The sequence below is a fragment of the Solanum stenotomum genome, chromosome 2, assembly GCF_019186545.1.
Source record: "Solanum stenotomum isolate F172 chromosome 2, ASM1918654v1, whole genome shotgun sequence".
Lineage (NCBI taxonomy): Eukaryota > Viridiplantae > Streptophyta > Magnoliopsida > Solanales > Solanaceae > Solanum > Solanum stenotomum.
In genome coordinates, this window is record NC_064283.1 from 16350183 (window position 1) to 16370226 (window position 20044).

Sequence of the window (20044 nt, forward strand, 5' to 3'; positions counted from 1 at the left end):
GTGGCGAGCGAGATCTAGGAGAGGGGAATGAAAATATATGTATATATACAATTTTCACGTATTTTATACATTTGCGTTTTTGTATAAAGTGAGAGAGGCGAGTGAGAGAGTGAGATTTGGGAGAGTGGCGAGCGAGATCTGGAAGAGGGGATGAGGGGAACGAAAATATATGTATATATACAATTTTCTCTCATTTTATACAAACACAAACGCATTTTATACAATTTGCGTTTTTTGTATAAAGTGAGAGAGGCGAGTGAGAGAGCGAGATCTGGGAGAGTGGCGAGCGAGATCTGGGAGAGAGGTGAGAGGGGATCGAAAATATATGTATATATACAATTTTCTCTCGCTTTATACAAACACAAACGCACTTTATACACTTGCACTTGTATAAAAAATGAGAGAGGCGAGGGAGAGAACGAGAGTGGCGAGCGAGATTCACCAGGAGAGAGGTGAAATAGCAACAGTTTGCTATGAGGTACAATTAAATCAAACTATATTTATAGCATTTAATTTGAATTAATAGTTTGCTATTATATACAATTTTTCCTATTTTTTATATATAGTGATGCTCTTAGTTCTAATGAAAAATTCATACAAATAAATTTTAAAAATTCAGAAGAAAAAAAACAATACTCAATTGAAATTGCAATTGAGTATTGCTCTTAAACCTACCACTTTTCATTGGGAGATTGTTCACCTTTTCCACTTAATTTAATGGTAAATATTCAAATATTTGAGAACTTCTGGAGTCAATAATATTAGGTGTTATAAAAATAAATGGACATTGCTTCGGGTTGCATGGCACAACGATATAATTTATGTAGAGAAACTAGTCATAAGAGGAATCGTTGTCCCCATCGACCTCAATAGTTTTTTACTATTGTTGTAAGCAAATAAATAGTAAAATTTTATTTTATTAAAAAAAATCTCAAGTTCTTTTATATTTTTATTATTGAAAAAAAATTCATGCTTTTATGTATTAAAAAGACTTCACAATACACTTAAAATTGATTTGGATGGAAAAATATTACACAAACCTGAAAGGAAGTTCGCCCACCAAAGTCGTGATTCTTAAACATTTGGTGTTTAGGGTTGAAAAAATGTTTATTTTGGTGTTGGACTCTCTTCTTGCATGGTTAATGAAAGATGAAGCCACCAAACGCTTAAGAATCTTTCAGCTTATGGCCTATCAAGAAAATCTGATTTTCTTACGCTCGTAATCAGGATCACCAGATGATCATTATAGGAGAAAACCTAAGAGCTTGTGGCCCAAAGTCAATAAAGGAATCATGTCCCGGAGATGGTACAAAGGGACAAAAGGATGGGTATGTCAGATATATTCATACGAGATCCTACAAATTACAGAGGAATATTAGATGTCATGTGCAACGATATTTACAGGTTGAACTTTTCTATTGGACATAGTACCTTAGGACTCAACTGGAGCTTTTCTATTATTAAATAAATGTATTGTCTTTGTTGTCTAGAAATAGTAATCATTACACTTATAAGAAGTTGGATTTTGAACAATACCAAAAGCACAATACAAATATTCTTGTGCTCCAAGATTTGTATATATTCTATTGAGTCTTAGCTCTCGAGTATTCCTTATTTAATTGCCTCCATATCTGAGACTAATTATACTCAATCGTCTATGAATCTACTTGAAGTATTGAACAATCAAGTTTTACTATTCCATTTGATTTGTTTTCATTTCATTACTATCTTAATTAAGTTCATTTACAAACATATTTGACTGTTAATACAGTACTAATCAACGGGTTAAGCCTAGATATATATCTTTCCGTTCATAAGAAATTCAACTGTATCATTTTCCGAATAAATAAATTTACAGGTATATCTCCAACTAACAAAATGTAGTAGAGGAAGATTCACATGTTCTCTTTAACAACAAGGATCCGGTTGGCCATAGATTTTCCAAGTAAAATTTGAAGGGAAATTCGGCAAATAGTCTGTCATACAATTTGTCATTATTTGGCAAATAACCCAAATTTTCAAATACTAGAAAAAAATTAGTATTTGGGTGTCACGACCCAGACCATCGTGATTGACACCCACACTAACCCTCCGGTGGGAGAACCATTACTACAACTCAGGCTAAACAACTTAACCAAAAATTATGCATTTAAAGATACGGAAGCAGGTTTAAATGACCAAAAGAAATACAGAGTTCCCACAAACTCCAAAGGTTTAAACAAACTAGCCAAACTAATACGGAAGAACAACCCCTAGAACCTGAAAGTCATTATACCAAAACTCTACTAACTACAAGTCTAAGAATAAAGGGCACAACCCCAAAACTAAACAAACACCTTAAACAAATAGTTTGAGTCCAAAAAGAGTGGACTTAAACAAGAAAGATTCATGGCAGCCTGAAAAAACTGGTTCACCCTTGAATCTGATCACACTCAACAGCCACCTAACTCAGGTCTATCAATAGCTGCCTGAATATGCCCTGTGCTCAACAAAGAACAAACAAGTGCAGTATCAGTCCACAACCACAGTGTACTGGTAGGATCACGCGACTATCCCAATAAGTGAAACACATGCAAGTAACCACAACATTATAAAACAAACATATACTGAACATATACAATATAAGTCATCTTTTCAGGATCAATGTAGCATTTCGCGTTCTCAATGTAGCATTCCACGTTCTCAATAATACACATTGGTTATCCTTTTAGAGCAACAAACAATCTTTTAACCTCAATCACTATTAGATATGAACGTAATCAACACAAGTAGATACAAAACACAATTCAATAGTCCTCTCACGAAACCCAATTCAATGGTCCTCTCATGGAACCCAAACTCAAATTGTTAGTGTACCGGTTCGTGGTACTTGATCTAATGTTTATGCCAGAACATGGCAACCGATCCCATATTTATGTCGAAATGTGGCAACCGATCCCGTATTTCTGTCGGAACGTGGCAACTGATCCAAGTTAGTGTGTCGGAACGTAACACCCGATCCATTCAACAAACCACATTCACAATCACAATGTATATTCTCACAATCATATAACAAGAGGTGATTCATGGCACACAATTATTCAATTATCCTAATTTACGATTAGGGTAATCAATAATGCAACATTCGCATACATGCATGCATTATAATGAGCAATTACAAGCATATATCAAACCAACATGAAATCACAACCATCACATACTTCGAATCCAAACTTGAATCCCCTAAGGCACTTGAATCTCCCCTTTCCGAATTATTTCCGTTTGTTCTAGGTCTACAAACAATTAATATACGCAAGGATCAACAATCAAAGGTCTAATTATTCGGATTATAACAAACTCAATAATTCTAGACCAAATACAAGATCTTATCTAATACCCAATTTAGGATTTTTTCCACCATTAGTTTCAAATCAAAATCCTTCCCCAACAATAATTACTTACGAATTCACATTCTACAAATCGAAAAACGTATTCGGGGAGGTAAAACCTTACGTTTAGCCTCAAGAATGGTGGAAAACTGTCAAGAAAATCCCTGGGGTTGTTCCTTAGCTCTCAAAGTCAAAAAGTTCAGAATAAAACATTTTTGGAGTTTTATATCCGACTTAAGTCGCGTGTGTCCCGCTACGGCGGGACCCATCCCGCTACGGCGGGACCCATCCCGCTACAGCGGCCTCGCTACAGCAGCAGCTATCCCTCTACAGCGGCATGCACGGAGACAGAATGCTAGAATTTGAATTCCAAACACCCATTTCACAACACACCTTCAACCCTTGACATTCAAAAACCACCCATTCACGCTAAAATAATTTTTAGGGGTTCTACTTGCCCGAATTTCATTTCGTAAAGTCGTACGGGTTCCTTAACGTCTTAGTTATCTTTTCATGAAATCAAAATCATAATTAAATTACCCAGTTGTTACCAGATTTCCCTAGACTTTACTGACTCTAGTTTCGTCCAAATCTGGACTAGGTTAGAAAATTTCAAGTTACTACTAGAAGTTTTCTGACCCCAATTCTTTCTCCATTGGCTTGTCCCTAACGACAGAATCAGTTCGTTACAATAGTAATCAATTTACCCATCACTCGTCCTGGAGTGATCAACTAGGGAATACTGGCTAAAGTAAGGGTAGAGTAGTATCTGAAACGTCGAATTATTGGGGATACTTGTCTCGCATGTCCTTAGCTTCCGGACATCGTGATCAAGAATTTCAACCAATTCTTCCTCACACCGAAGGTCTTGTTTAACAACACTGAGTCTCAATTGATGATATAATCCTCGTCCCCAGCCAACCAATTGAATACCTATACATCCTCTCATACAATGCCTAAATAAAGTTATCACAATACTCGAGTGATAATTATTGTTGTACGTACACTTAGCTAACCGCAAAGTTATTCTCAATAACTACCAAGTTGATCGTACACGTGTCTGCAACATGTTATCAAGGACTTTGACACAAACATCAGGATGAATCCTTTCTCACATAACCATGATAAAATCCTAAATCAAAACTCGCCACAATTAGAGGTGAACCTGAACCAACCAACACACCATCATAATACCCAACCAACCATAGTGCTTATCAACATCTCCATCTCACAACCTAATTTCTTATGAGCTTAAGTTATAAACATTTGATCTTTAAACATCAAATACTCATCGAGGGATATGTCCAAGCATACAAGCCCTCTAAGCACACTATCGATTGCTGAATTTAGCAATTGTAGATTACCTTTTAAGAACAATAGAATTGGACCCAATGATCCCCACATTCAACCACACACAATCAATACATGACCTCGATGACTAGATGAATGTTAAGATTATCGGACAACCATAATTACACATGGTAGCTCTTCTATGAACTCTCATAAGTAAGTGGTATATGTCGAACCACTAAAATACTTTAACAACTCCAAGACAACACCGATTATGTCATTCGAAATAACCAAATCTTCCCAATCTTCCCACTCAACCAAGAGAACATCGCAAGATTTGGTACCCCTGATCCACCACTAGGGATCCACCCACAAAAGTGAAAACACATGAGAGCATAGCTAGTAAATCATACTCACAGTACTAACAACCATCATAACACTCTGACATTTTCCCTTATTGTAACCCAACACTTTTTAAATAAAACCTTTCTTAAGTACTTAACAATCAATAGTAATAAACTTTACGACTCAATCCAGGTGTAAGTCCTTTCAAATGCTCAATACCAGGTATAATTGATCATTTCTCACTTTGTCAATTCATACCTTGACAACATATCTCACTACGAATGTAGACTTACAATGAAAAACATGAATTGTAAATTCAACCGTATAACACAATCCCCTTATCTATCAACATTAGCTTGTACCTTGAAGATTTTTATGAATTCATGGATCTTTGCTTATCCTTGATCGCATCTCCATCGATCTTACAATATCCTTCGCTAAAACTTCTATCGTACTCATTACTAAACTCAAAAACAAAACCAAAGCACTTATCATCACACTCGAGCTAATGTATGCACACTCCTTTCTCAAGTCCTTTCCAATAGTTTTTAACCAATCTGACGGACTTGTGACACTATTACCATAGCCACAACAAAACGAATAAAATCACGCGTCTCTGAACCCTTATCTACCCCTCTAAAGATATCTCTTTCGCCCTTGCAATCAAATAAAATATTCTTGCTTTTGCCTCTCTATAAAGGATATACGACATCCCACTATTGTTCTTCATTATGACTCTAGCTCTTTAATTTCTATTTGAATGGTGTCCTACCATTTCTTAAAACTTTCCATACAACCATGTTACTCACCAAATATTAGAAAACCACGACCTTGGATACTCGCAAGTCGTAATTACTATACAAAAATTCACTTAACCAACAATTTTATTTTATAGTTACATCCCGTCACAATCCATGACGAACTCTTATTATCATTACGCTTTGTCAGCCTTGATTATCACTACGAAGTCAACCTTTTTCAGCAACACGACGCCTCAAACTCAGGTAAACTCATCAAATTCAAAGGATTAACCCGATTTTATACGCACCTTCTTACTAAATACTTCAATTTCCTTCACCCAAGTATACTCAATGGGACTTTCTTTATCCATAAGTTTGTCATTCTGGTATCAATCCACTCATTTATGGCTTAAGATAAATTCACCAGTCCTCACACCACCCTCATTCTTCTTAACAAATAAGACAGGAGCACCCCACAGAGAAGCACTAGGACGGATGAAACATTTATCATGAAGGTTTTGGTTTTGAGTCTTAAGCTCTCTTAAGTCTGCTGGAGCCATACGATACAGAAGGATGGAAATGGGGAATGAAAGTTTCCAAGTCAATGTAGAAATCTATATCTCTATTCGAAGGCATACCAGGCAAATCCGTAGGAAACACTTCCTTAAACTCAGACACCACATGAACAGACTCAATAGAGGGAGACTCAACCTTAACATCCCAAACATGAGCCAAATAAGCCAAACAACCCTGCACTACCAGTTTCGTAGCCCGAAAGGAGGATATGATTTTAGCTAGCTTAGGCTTGTACACCCCTTCCAACTCTAATCTTTTCCTGTCGGGGATCTCTAGAGTCACCGACTTAGTATTACAATTAAGCCCGATATAATAGGAGGACAACCAAGTCATGCCTAAGATTATATCAAGTCAGTCATATCCATCATAACCAAATCAACCTAAATCTAAAAATCCATAACCACAACATGACAACACGATACATATATGCGACTATGACTGGCTCTTCAACTGGGGTGGAAACATGGATGTGGGCATCAAGTATATCACAAACCACCTCAAATCCCAAGGCAATTTAACTGACACATACGAATAAGTTGAACTCGGATCAAACAAAACAATAGCCATCCGGGCACAGATAAGAGTAGCACTTGTGACCACTGTATCACACCCTCAAACTCGATCTTGCCCGGAAAAACATAAAACTGAGCCCTGTCATCTTGACGGACAACCTCCTTGCCTGGCTACACTGCTCCTCTACCCGCATTACCATTTCCTCAGCCTCCACCGCCTCGCTGATTTCTTTCTCATATGCCCAGGTTCTCCATAATTTTAACACACTTTATAACTTATATTCGATTATTGAACACTGAATTAGGTCGCGGGGGTTAGTTCGGGTATGAATAAGGGTCCATAATTGTGACTAGATGAAAACAAAAGAGATAGGGCTGAGATTATGTCTCGCCCTGTCCCGCTCTGGTGGGAGAAATCCCGCACTGGCGGTCTCGTCGTGGTGGGGAAAATCCCGCCCCAGTGTCTCTGACGGAAACAGAACCCTTGCCAACAATTTCTGGGGTTCCTCTCTTTTCTATATTTCCCCTACATTTCCCGGCTATAACTAGGCATATAAGAAAATCACATTAGCTAGGACAATCGTTATCTACCCCCCTTGGTCAACCCAACGAAACACGCTCTTTAGAATCATTTTACATCTTTTCAACACTACCACACACATATCCCCAGGATTTACCCAGACTCTCACACGGTTATCAGTTGGTCTCAACGCACGTCCAGATTTCTTTTACAAATCACCTCGTACATTATCTAGACCATTGCATCGAAATTAGTCGTGACCTTCTTTTCACAACAAGTTTCACGATACTTAGCAGTTACAATTTGCATAGTTTCAATCAATTCAACCAACATATTGCACATATCAAAATTCAGACCCACACTTATTGTGCACATGATCATATCATCACATCCAAGCAAATACAACTTCAACATTCACCGTTAATTCAAGCAACAAGGAACACGCATTCACAATTTTCAAGTTACAACTCACAGGCAAGCCCGATTTTTTAATTAGTTCGTTCCATAGACGACCATTACTGATCATATATGCCTTATACTACCCCTAATGCTAGATACCAATTGGAACCTTCTCAGTTCCAACTAACTTGCTTGTGTCCCTTCAGTTATGCCTTATACTGACCCTAATGCTAGATACCAATTGGAACCTTCTCAATTCCAACTAACTTGCTTGTGTCCCTTCAGTCGGGACTACGAGTTCACTTCGTTGAGATACCAATTGGAATCGGGAGATACCAATTGGACTCAACTCATACCACAAACCATAATAATAGCTAGCGAGCCCCACAAAACTGCTAATTTCAATCATAGAACTTGGTCGAACCTAATTCTTAACCGCCTCAATCTTTAACTAATGGTAACCAGACCTTAAATCAATCTTAGATACATGTTCTGAATAGTGACCCTATTCAACTTTCAGTAGTCTATACGCATCCTATCTTGCTAGTGATGGTGTTACCACTTTTGTTGCACTAGTTCGGCCATAGAGTGAAGGAGGAAAGATACAAATTTGTATCACCCAGATACCAATTGGATTCAAGTCATAGCACGAAGGAGTAGAAAGAAAAGAGTTTTTCTTATATTCCTATAGCCTCTCGAAGAAAAGTACGGACGCCATCGTACTGTTCCACAAGACTCTACTAGACTCATTTTGGTACAATGAGATCAACGAACCTAGGGCTCTAATACCAACTTTGTCACGACCCAAACCGTCGTGATTGGCACCCACACTAACCCTTCGGTGGGAGAACCATTACTACAACCCAAACTAAACAACTTAACCAAAAACTATGCATTTAAAGATACGGAAGCAGGTTTTAATGACAAAAAGAAATACGGAGTTCCCATAAACTCCAAAGGTTTAAACAAACTAGCCAAACTAATGCGGAAAAACAACCCCTAGAACCTGAAAGTCATTATACAAAAACTCTACTAACTACAAGTCTATGAACAAGGTACAACCCCGAAACTAAACAAGAGTGGACTTAAACAAGAAAGATCTATGGCAGCCTGAAAGAACTGGATCACCCTTGAATATGATCACGCTCAACAGCCACCTAGCTCAGGTCTATCAATAGCCGCTTGAAGATACTCTGTACTCAACAAAGAACAAACAAGTGGAGTATCAGTACACAACCACAGTGTACTGGTAGGATTACACGACTATCCCAATAAGTGAAACACATGCAAGTAACCACTACATTATAAAACAAGCATATACCTAACATATACAATATTAGTCATCTTTTCAGGATCAATGTTTCCACGTTCTCAATAATACACATTGGTTATCATTTTAGAGCAACAACTAATCTTTCAACTTCAATCACCATCAGATATGAACGTAATCAACACAAGTAGATACATAACCTAATTCAATAGTCCTCTCACGGAACCCCATTCAATGGTCCTCTCATGGAACCCAAACCCAAATTGTTAGTGTACCGGTTAGTGGTACCCGATCCAATGTTTATGCCGGAACATGGCAACCGATCCCATATATATGCCAAAACATGGCAATCGATCCCATATTTATGTCGAAACGTGGCAATCGATCCAAGTTAGTGTGCCGGAACGTAACACCCGATCCATTCAACAAACCACAATCACAATGTATATTCTCACAATCATATACCCAGAGATGATTCATGGAATACAATTATTCAATTATCCTCATTTACGAGTAGGGTGATTAATAATGCAACATTCGCATACATACATGCATTATAATGAGCAATTACAAACATATATCACACCAACATGAAATCACAACCATCACCTACCTCGAATCCAAGCTTGAATCCCCTAAGGTACTTGAATCTTCCCTTTTCGGATTATTTCCACTTGTTCTAGGTCTACAAACAATTAATATACGCAAGGATCAAACAATCAAAGGTCTAATTATCTGGATTATAACAAATCCAATAATCGTAGACCAAACCCAAGATCTTAATACCCAATTTAAGGTTTCTTCCACCATTAGTTTCAAATCAAAACCCTTCCCCAACAATAATTACTTACGAATTTACATTATACGGATCGAAAAATGGATTCAGGGAGGGAAAACCTTACCTTTAGCCTCAAGAATGGTGGAAAACTGTCAAGAAAACCCCTGGGGTCATTCCTTAGCTCTCAAAGTTGAAAAGTGCAGAATAAAACATTTTTGGGGTCTGTCCCGCTACTGCGGGACCCAACCCCATACTGCGGGACCCATCCCGCTACTGCAGGACCCATCCCGCTACATCGGCAGCAATCCCACTACGGCGGCATGCACGGGAATAGAGTGCTGGAATTTGAATTCCAAACACCCATTTCACAACACACCTTCAGCCCTTGACATTCAAAAACCACTCGTTCACGCTAAGATCATTTTCAGGAGTTCTACTCTCCCGAATTTCATTCTGTAAAGTCGTACGGGTTCCTTAACGTCTTAGCTATCTATTCATGAAATGAAAATCATAATTAAATCACCCATTGTTACTAGATTTCCCTAGACTTTACTAACTCCGATTTCGTCCAAATCTGGACTAGGTTAGAAAATTCCAAATTACTACCAAAAGTTTTCTGACCCCAATTCTTTCTCCATTGGCTTTTCCTCAATGACGGAATCAGGTCATATTACATTGGGTCAAATCTCATTATTTTTGAGCTTTTAAAATTTAAATTCTACATCAAACTCTTATCTTTTACAAAAACATCTTCTATAGTAATTATTGTTTGCACTATATTACATATTTTTTTACATGAACACCAAAGCAATGATGAAATATCCAGTAAATATGAAAGTGATGATATGGTTGCTGATGAAAATTACGAACAATCGACTCACAGTAATAAAATCGTGTGCTTCGTCTACTTCACGATGTATGGAATGATGTTTGTTACACTCACTCCGAACTACCACATTGCTCCAGTGTCATGTACATTACTTGTTATTTGCTGCAACGAAGATCCAATTGACTTGTTGCGGAAGTCATGAATCTTGTCACGTCGACGTTTCTATCTTGCTATGTAATTCAACCTATGGTTAGTTTTGATAGCTTTTAAAACTTATGGGTATAAATTATATTTCTTAAAAAAGTGAAATATGTTTCCCAAATATTATGGCTAAAATACATGGTGAAATTTCATAGAAATTTTCACTTAAATAATATTTATCAAAAATATTTGAAAATTTATGACGACACGGTAGCTAAAATCAGGTATTCAACCAGATGACATCCAAAATTGGAAAAAAGAGCTCTCTTTCTAAATTAGTCAAGGGGTTCATTTTATTTGGTATTTATTCATCACTGGCTATGTAACAATCACTTTTTTTTCTTTCTTTTTTTAGATATTATTTTATGGAAAGACACTTTTATATTGTATTGACCATTCATCATAACAAATAATTTTGGAATCTCACGTGTTGGCAAATAATGGATGTTTTGCATCGCACAAACCCCCAATGTCTCCACAACAGACAACTTCATTCCACATTATTTGACAAAGACCATTAAAAATGTACATTTATTTTTCCCTATTCAAGTTTAGCCGGTCAAAACCAACTACTATTTTTTATGTTAAATTATTTTAAGAAAAAAAAATTGGTCAATATAAGGAGTATTGTTATTATATTGATAGAAATAAATTTTTGGCCAACTTAATTTTAAAAATTAATTTATTAGAGTAATTGTCTAAGACAATATAAGAAGATCAAATTTCCATATTCGATCATTGTGGGATAATTCAACACCTTTAGATGTTCAGGATTGTTAACTGACGTGTGAACAACGTAATACAGATATCAAATAAACTAAGAATAATTGAAACGAGTCGCTTTGTGATATCATAATAAGAAATAAAACTTGATCCTAGCTAATTCTATCAATAATTAACTCATAAAATAAACACTACTCAAAACCATATAACAAGATAAAAGAATGAATCGTTGACATAGAAGCCCTTTCAGCTATGGATCTTTTGCTTCCAAGTTTGAAGGTTGATTTTCACCTTATTTTTTGGAAGAATTTGGAAGAAGAGCAGGTGAAAGATATGGGTTTCTCTGTTATTTCTTTAGTTTCATTCTATTTCCTATTTTGCTTTTCTTTTTATCTTGTTTTGCTTCATTAATTGGGATATGCCACCTTGGGCTATCTTTTATACAAATATTTTATTTCAAATAAATTGGCCCAATGGGGTCTTTAATTGAAAAAAAAAAGAAGATAAAATATCCAGAAATTTCATAAAGGATATTCAAACTTTAAATAGTAAATTAAAAAAAAAAGTTACTCTACAAGGATTCAAACCTAGACGTCATGAAAATTCTGAGCATATCGTTGGCACTACGCTTCAAATCTTTATTGGTTCTAAGACTCTTTAAAATATTATATAAATAACATAAAATAATTTTACCTATACATATATATAGTGTAATTTTTCAACGGTTGAAAACATGATACCACCGTAGTCTGCCCTATCATACCCAAAGTGGAATTCAACATATAATAACAATAAGAATTATTTTACATGTACATTTTACTATACCAACATTTTCATGTGAAAAAATTATCTTATTAATTTATCAAAATAATAGCGGGTTGTAAAAAATGAAAAAAAAACATTTTTTTAAAATGCTCCAATCAAAAACATTCCCGATTTCCTTCGTCTTATTTTACATTTTACTATGCAACCAGTACTATTGTATTAATAATTCAAATTTAATACAAGGGGACCAAACTATATATTATATTTAATTAAGTAATAGATAAAGCTCTATGCAAAGAACCCACAAAAATTTATAATTCCTCAATCTCGATGTCGTCGGAAGGAGACAAGGAAGCTCTCGTAAGTGCATCCATCAACAATTATAATAATTAATTAATAATAGTCAATAAATAAATAAAGTCCTCTTCATGGGACCCTACTACCTAGTTACATCCTTAACACTTTGTTTTTGGATGATTGTTACGTATTATTTCATAATATATCGTATTATATTGCTTAATACATAGTGTGTTTGAATAGATCATATCGTTTTTCGTCATTACATATATGCCACTCATATAGTTGGAATGATAAACCTACGAGAAAAGTATGGTATTGAATATAGCTACTATGAAAAGGTAGGGTAAAAGATGAAATATAATTATTAAATAATAAATAAAGATAAAATTAGAAGAAAATATTAAATTAACAACACGATCACATCAAATCGGTCATTTCATAAAATTGGTCTTTTCATTGTTACGTAACGATGAGTTTAAACTATACAATACAATAGAATTTAAGTAACAATCAAAACAAACATTTTATTTAGACTAACAATACAATACAATATAATGGGTAACAACCATCCAAACAAGGTATAAGTAAGTAGCAATCGCTTGATAAGATGTATAAGAAAAAATAATGTGTAGATTAAATATAATATTATTAGTATTTTATTTAGTTTATCTTTTAATTTTAGGGACAAGGGACGGATTTACCCCCGAACTTTAATAAATGGTATGTATATGCCATTCGTTATACTTTGCGTCCACATAAGTCCCTACCGTCCAATTATAGGTACACATATACCCCTCTCACTAACGGACCCCTATTTTTTTACACGTGTCTTAATCCTAGTTAACTTCCCGTTTGACCACTTTTTTTAACCCATAACCCAACTATCCGTCCCATAACCCAATACCAACCCATTTTCCTCTAAAATGAATCATAATTAAAATACCCAAATTAATACTATTGGTCCCCACCCGATTTTTGAATTGTGTAACTTAAATGAAAAACGTGTCATATAATGTATTAACGTGTTTTTAAAATTTTGTGATAAGTTGAAATTAAAGAATTATTTATTCATATTAATGCTTAAATATATGGTGGAAAATTATACGAAACAACAAAAATGAAGTGAAAGAATAGAGTAATTTCTCATCGCCAAAATGGAAATTTACAAAACAATTATATTCATTTTCATTGATATTTCACAATTGTGAATATTCGGGTAAAAGAGAAAATATTAATTTCTCACTATTTTCCATTTCTGTACAATATTGAATATCCTCGAAAAAAAGACAATTTTACCCCAGCAGAAAGTCGAGATTTACAGTAATGCCCCTAGAAATCATCTTCTCCACCATTACGCCGGACACTGTAATTACTCTTCCAAATCCGGCGATACTGCAATTTCCGATGCTTTCTCATAACTCTGGAAAACCCCCCATTCTTCACCGCCGACGCAGAATGCCGGCCAAATTTATGAGCGAAGGACTCCACTTTCTCCGGCGCAAAAAACCCTTTTCCCATTTGGCTCAGAGTGTCCTCATACATGTTGAATCCAGTGAGAAGAATCCCATCTAACCCATGAACAACAAATCTCGACCCGACAAAAAGATTCGGATCGGAAACACCCGAACTCCATCAATAGTGACGAAATCGTCGTCTCCCTTGTTCGTTTCCACCAAAATACTGTAATGGGGAAGAAGGGTGCAAAGGTATGGGGAACATGGGAAGTAAGGTTGCGGAGTTCACTGATTGTGAGTCGGCGAGAAGGGATGACGTGGGGACCTGTTAATTTGGGATGTGCGGGGACCAATAGGATTAATTTGGGTATTTTAATTATGATTCATTTTAGAGGAAATTGGGTGGGTATTGGGTTATGGGGCAGATAGTTAAGTTATGGGTTAAAAAAGGGGTCAAACGGGTAGTTCAATAGGATTAAGCCACGTGTAAAAAAATAGGGATCCGTTAGTGAGAGGGGTATATGTGTACATATAATTGGACGGCAGGGGCTTATATGGACGCAAAGTATAACTGAGGGCATATACGTACCATATATTAAAGTTCGGGGGTAAATCTGTCCCTTTTTCCTTAATTATATATATATAATTAATGGATATTATATTTTATTTGGCATTATGCTATGATAATTTATTTTTATTTTTATTTTTTTGGAATCTAAAGATAATCTGCGGTCGTTACAATCTTTGCCACAGTTTATGTCCTTCATATAAGTATTTTGTGGTGAACTTGTGAGTGGATGTAAATTGCATTAGACATACTTATGCAACTGGCAAGACACATAAAGCATTGAGGGGGATCGAATATTCGGAACCATCCGTGTGGATAACCACCCTTCAAACCAATTGAGTCATCCCAAAGAACAAGCTATGATAATTAATCTTCATAAATCATGATATTAGCATAATTAAAAATAATTTTAACATAATTAATAAATGCTACTAAAACTAATCGGGACATTACTGATTTGTTAGCATAACTAATACGAATATAAAATTAAGGTGTCGATTACTGAGGAGGGTGGTTCAATTATTAAACTTATTTTGCCACCACTAACTATAATTAAGAAGAAGTTGTTGCTTTGCCAGAATTTGCTCCTTCAATTTGGTGAAAACCTGTCAAGGTCAAATTATTATTTTTTCTATTGTTATTATTTATTTTATTTTATTTTATTATAGAAACATGAGTGGAGGAGATTGATATCAACGTGTTAGTTTATTTTCATTTAATTCATATTTAGGAATAGTTTAAACTTTTCAATATATTTGCGACATGTTTTCTAATATAATTATGTAAATGTTGTTATTAATATTTTCTTAATTTTAAATTATTTGTTAGATTTTAACTTGATATAAAATTTAAGAAATTAAAAAATATTTTTGAATTTTGTGGTATAAAATTAAAGATATGTAGAATATATATCAAAATTTTCATTAATATCTTGTAATCTTTTACACGCGATGTGGAAAGTTAATAACCAAAATTTTCATTTAATCTTGTGATCTTAAACATGAGATGTGAAAAGTTGACTAAAATGGGAAAGGAAAAACCGTTAAGAATACTCCTAAGTCCTAACCTATTAAAAACGGTTCAAAAATATCATCCTTTCACCTTTTGGTTTGAAAATACCCTTCACCTTTGTTTTTGGTTCAAAAATATCCGTCATTTCACCTTTTGATTTTAAAATACCCTCAATCCGAATTTAATTTAATTTAATTTTTTTACTAATTAGTCAATTGTTTTATTTGTTCTAAAAACAATTTTTTAGTGATTAAAAATTTTAACATTAGCTCATCCCAAAATATTTAATATATTCAAATGTAAATATAACGTATAATAAAATAAAGAATTTTTTTTTCAAAAAAACTTAAATTCTCTCCATGTATTATAACTATATTTTTTGTGTAATTTTTCATTACGAAAATATAATATGTTGTTTTTATGGTATTCAACAAGTGCTGGAGATACGGCATTATACTATTAAAAATGCTTTGTGTGGCCTTTCATCTTTCTTAATGGCTAAATAAAGACTAGAATGCAAAATATGATTTTAATATTTTTATGATTAGAAAGTGGTCATAATTTATTTTTTATCATCTACTCATGATTTATTCCACTAAATACCTCCAGTAGAGACCCTGCAGCATAGAAGTTCCTCCATGGACCCGGCCCAATCCGGGGGTGGGATGGACTGAAATGTTTTTCAATTTTTTTTATATTTCGTTGGTCGGTTAAAATATTTGAAAAATAATACTCCCTTCGTTTTACAAAGAATAATCTAGTTTGACTTGACACGGAGTTTAAGTAAATAAAGAAGACTTTTGAATCTTGTGGTCCTAAATTAAAGTTATGTCAAATGTACAAAATTGTCCTTAATCTTGTGATCTTAAACATGTCACGTGGAAAATAAAAAATAAAATATTACCAAAAAATGAAAGAGGTCATTCTTTTTAAAACTGACTAAAAAGGAAAGAAGGTCATTCTTTGTGAAACGGAGGGAGTAAATTTTTTTAAAATGAGAACAATAACTTTTCTAACTAAAGTGGGAAAATAAGTTTCCACACACCTAATCACCCCAACTTCTATTCCTTGACCATCCCACCTACGGATTCCCACTTTCTGTCTTAAAAAAACTATAACTAAAAAGATAATTTTACTAATCACTTCTTAAAAATCTACTTTAAAACTTTACAAGTGCAAAGATAATACTTTTTTCGTTCATTTTTAATTGTCATGATTTCCTCTTTTTAAGTCAAACGATAAGAATTTTAATTAATATTTTACGATGTATTTTTTATCATATTGATATGCAAAAAAATTACAATTTGTAGTACTTTTGGTATATTTTTTGAATATCTAATTTTTTTGTTTAAAATATTGAATTAATGTAATCTAATTTAACTTTGAAAATTAATCAAATTACCTTTTAAAAATCGCGACATGATAATTAAAAATGAACAAAAAGAATATAAAAAAATTTAATTGCTTTCTTTATTTAGTCACGAAACAATTATTTTTAATAAAATTATTTAATGGAGTAACTACAAAGGAGCGACGTTGACGCATCTTTTCCTTTTTTTTATTGCCATTTTAAGGATTAATACTCCTAAAAAGAAAAGAAAAGGAATCGTTTTTCATAATCTCAAAGCACTCATTAGAGTGAATATTTTTTTGACACGTGTCACTGCAAACGTGGGCACTATTTTTGACAACATTTTCTCATTCACTTTAAAGTCAATTAGGACGACACCAATTCATACTCCCTTTCTCATATTATAGGTACATTAACATAAAATTAATTATGTTTTCCTAAATTTTATCAATATAATTTTAAGCTTAAACAAATTTTGAAGATCTAAAATTTATTTATTTTTAAATTAATTAATATTAATAAAGGGTAAAATATTAAAATTGATCAATCTATTAATAATTTTTAATTATAAAAGAGAAAAAAATACTCAAATATACCATTGAACTTTGAGAAAAAAATATCATTTATGTCATTAGTTAAAAAATTTGACTCATCTATGTCATTTTCGTTTGAGAAAAAGCTCATCCATGTTATTATTTATTAGCTGGCATATATGAGTTTTTTTCTCAAAGTTCGAAGGCACTATTTGAGCCTTTTCTCTTTTAAAGAATGATTTAATTAATGACGTAATCAAATCATAAGTGAATACGTGATTTTGTAAAATCAAAAATATTTTTAATTCACAAATAATAACATAGATGAATATTTTCTCAAACTAAAATGATATAAATGAGCTAAACATTTAACAAATATCATAAATGAATTTTTTTGAGATTCAATGATATATTTGAGTGTTTTGCTATTATAAAAAAGGAAGTACTCAAATAATATAGGAGTATTAAAATCCCACTTACATTTCCACCGTAAAATCGAAACCTCTGTCATTATCTTCCATTTTATCATATTCCTACGTCCAACTCTCTCAAAATAATTCACATCATGTCATTTTCCGGCGACTTACGTCATTTGCCGCCCAACACAATCGGAGATGATCCTAGGGTTCCACTTCTCAACCTCTCGGCCGTTCAAACCCGAATGGATTCCCTCCAGAAATTTCTCTCAGATTCGGTCAACTCTAATACTTTACTTGGTCAACACCAGATGAACATGGTTTCCGACGAAATCACCTCCGCAATCCATCAGATTATTGTCAACGGCGCCGCTCTACTATCCTCTACACGATTAACAAATCCTCCTTCGCCTCAGCCGCCGTCGTCGGTGGAAATGAAAATCAATCTAAAATCGAATCATAAGAGATCGTTTCCCGAATTTGATCGGAGAGATTTTGAGTCGAAAGTTGAGGTATTAGACGAAGAAGAAGAAGACGGTGGCGATTGGGAGATTATTGAGCTAGATGCGGTGGAGCTACTAGCGGAGCACATCCACTTTTGTGATTTCTGCGGAAAAGGATTCAAACGAGATGCGAATTTACGGATGCATATGAGAGCTCATGGAAATCAGTACAAAACAGTAGAAGCATTAGCAAAACCTGAAAAATGCATCGATTCATCGAATTCGAATAAAAGGAGGAGGTTTTCGTGCCCTTTCATCGGGTGTACCCGCAACAAAACGCATAACAAATTTCGGCCATTGAAATCGGTGATTTGTGTTAAGAATCACTTCAAGAGAAGTCACTGCCCCAAAATGTACTCATGCACTCGTTGTAACAAAAAAAGTTTCTCCGTACTAGCAGATTTGAAAAGCCATTTGAAGCATTGTGGAGAGACCAAATGGAAGTGTTCTTGTGGTACGAGCTTTTCCCGGAAGGACAAATTGTTCGGTCACATGGCGTTGTTCGAGGGACACATGCCGGCGGTAGAAACGGCGCCGGCGGTTGAAAATGAGGAGGAGGTGGGAATGGATATCAATGATGGGGAGGGTAATGGGTTGTTGGATATTAGAACCGGGTCGGATAATGGGTTTTTGGATAGGTTAATGCTTGATGGATTTGAATCTATTGATAGTTATTGCTTCCAAGATTTATTCGGATCTTCTTCTCCAAATGGTTTAAACACGGTTTCAGATACTACTGGATGGTTTGTTTAGGTTCTATGGATGTGGTGGATGGGGCTGCTTGGATTTAATGGGTCAATTCCTACCTTAACTAGAAATCTTAAATTCGAGCTTTGAATATTAAAAAATCCTTGATAGCAAGCGTTATATGTTGCGCGAAATTGAAATAGTTGGGTTGCAAAAAAAAAATGTTTTAGCTAAGGAGATAGTTGATGTTGTGCCTATATATGTACTATCTGTTTGTTGTTTTTAGAGTATTTTGTATTCTTTTCTTCTATCTAATAAAAGAAAATTGGTTAAATTGTTGTTTTAGAGTATTTTATATTCTTTGTATTCTTTTCTTCTATCTAATAAAACAAAATTGGTATTTTAACTTATGTTTGAACTTTATATTTTTCTTAAAGATAGAGAAAATTATGTAGAAGCTATAGAAGTAATGTTATATAGAATTAGGTTTAAAATACAAAATGTTATTAGAAAAATATATGAGGATCATAATGGTGAATTCTTAGGGTGTGTTTGGTATGGAGGAAAATATTTTCTAAAAAATGTTTTTCATTTTTCTCATATTTGATTGACTTAAATGTTTGGAAAATGTTTTCCAAATCAACTAATTTTTCTCAAATTTAAGAAAAATGACTTCCTTTCCAAAATTAAGAAAAACATTTTTGAAAACTCTACTTCATTCTTAATTTTTTTTTTCTTATCCTACCCATACCTCGTACCCAACCCACCCCATTCAAAAAAAAGTTAAATTTTCTTTAAATTTCAAATATATTTTTATCCCTACCACCAAACGAGTTCCAAAAATTAATTTTTTTTTGAAAAATGTTTTAAATTTTAAGATGTTTTTACCTCATCTAACCCCTACC

General features: G+C 34.2%; 1 protein-coding gene and 1 pseudogene across 1 annotated transcript; one reads left to right on the plus strand and one right to left on the minus strand.

Annotated features, from left to right (window-relative positions):
• Positions 1–13871: 13871 nt before the first annotated feature.
• On the minus strand, positions 13872–16289 carry LOC125855736 (uncharacterized; annotated as a pseudogene).
• A 1700-nt stretch (positions 16290–17989) lies between these two features.
• LOC125856663 (protein SENSITIVE TO PROTON RHIZOTOXICITY 1-like) lies at positions 17990–19347 on the plus strand. Its single transcript, XM_049536250.1, has one exon. It carries the CDS (start codon positions 18099–18101, stop codon positions 19203–19205), a length of 1107 nt encoding a protein of 368 aa, XP_049392207.1. The 5' UTR covers positions 17990–18098; the 3' UTR covers positions 19206–19347.
• The last annotated feature ends 697 nt before the right edge of the window (positions 19348–20044 follow it).

Bases quoted from the DNA above. Each gene is read 5' to 3' on its own strand.
- LOC125856663 (XM_049536250.1), top strand. From the start codon at position 18,099: ATGTCATTTTCCGGCGACTTACGTCATTTGCCGCCCAACACAATCGGA.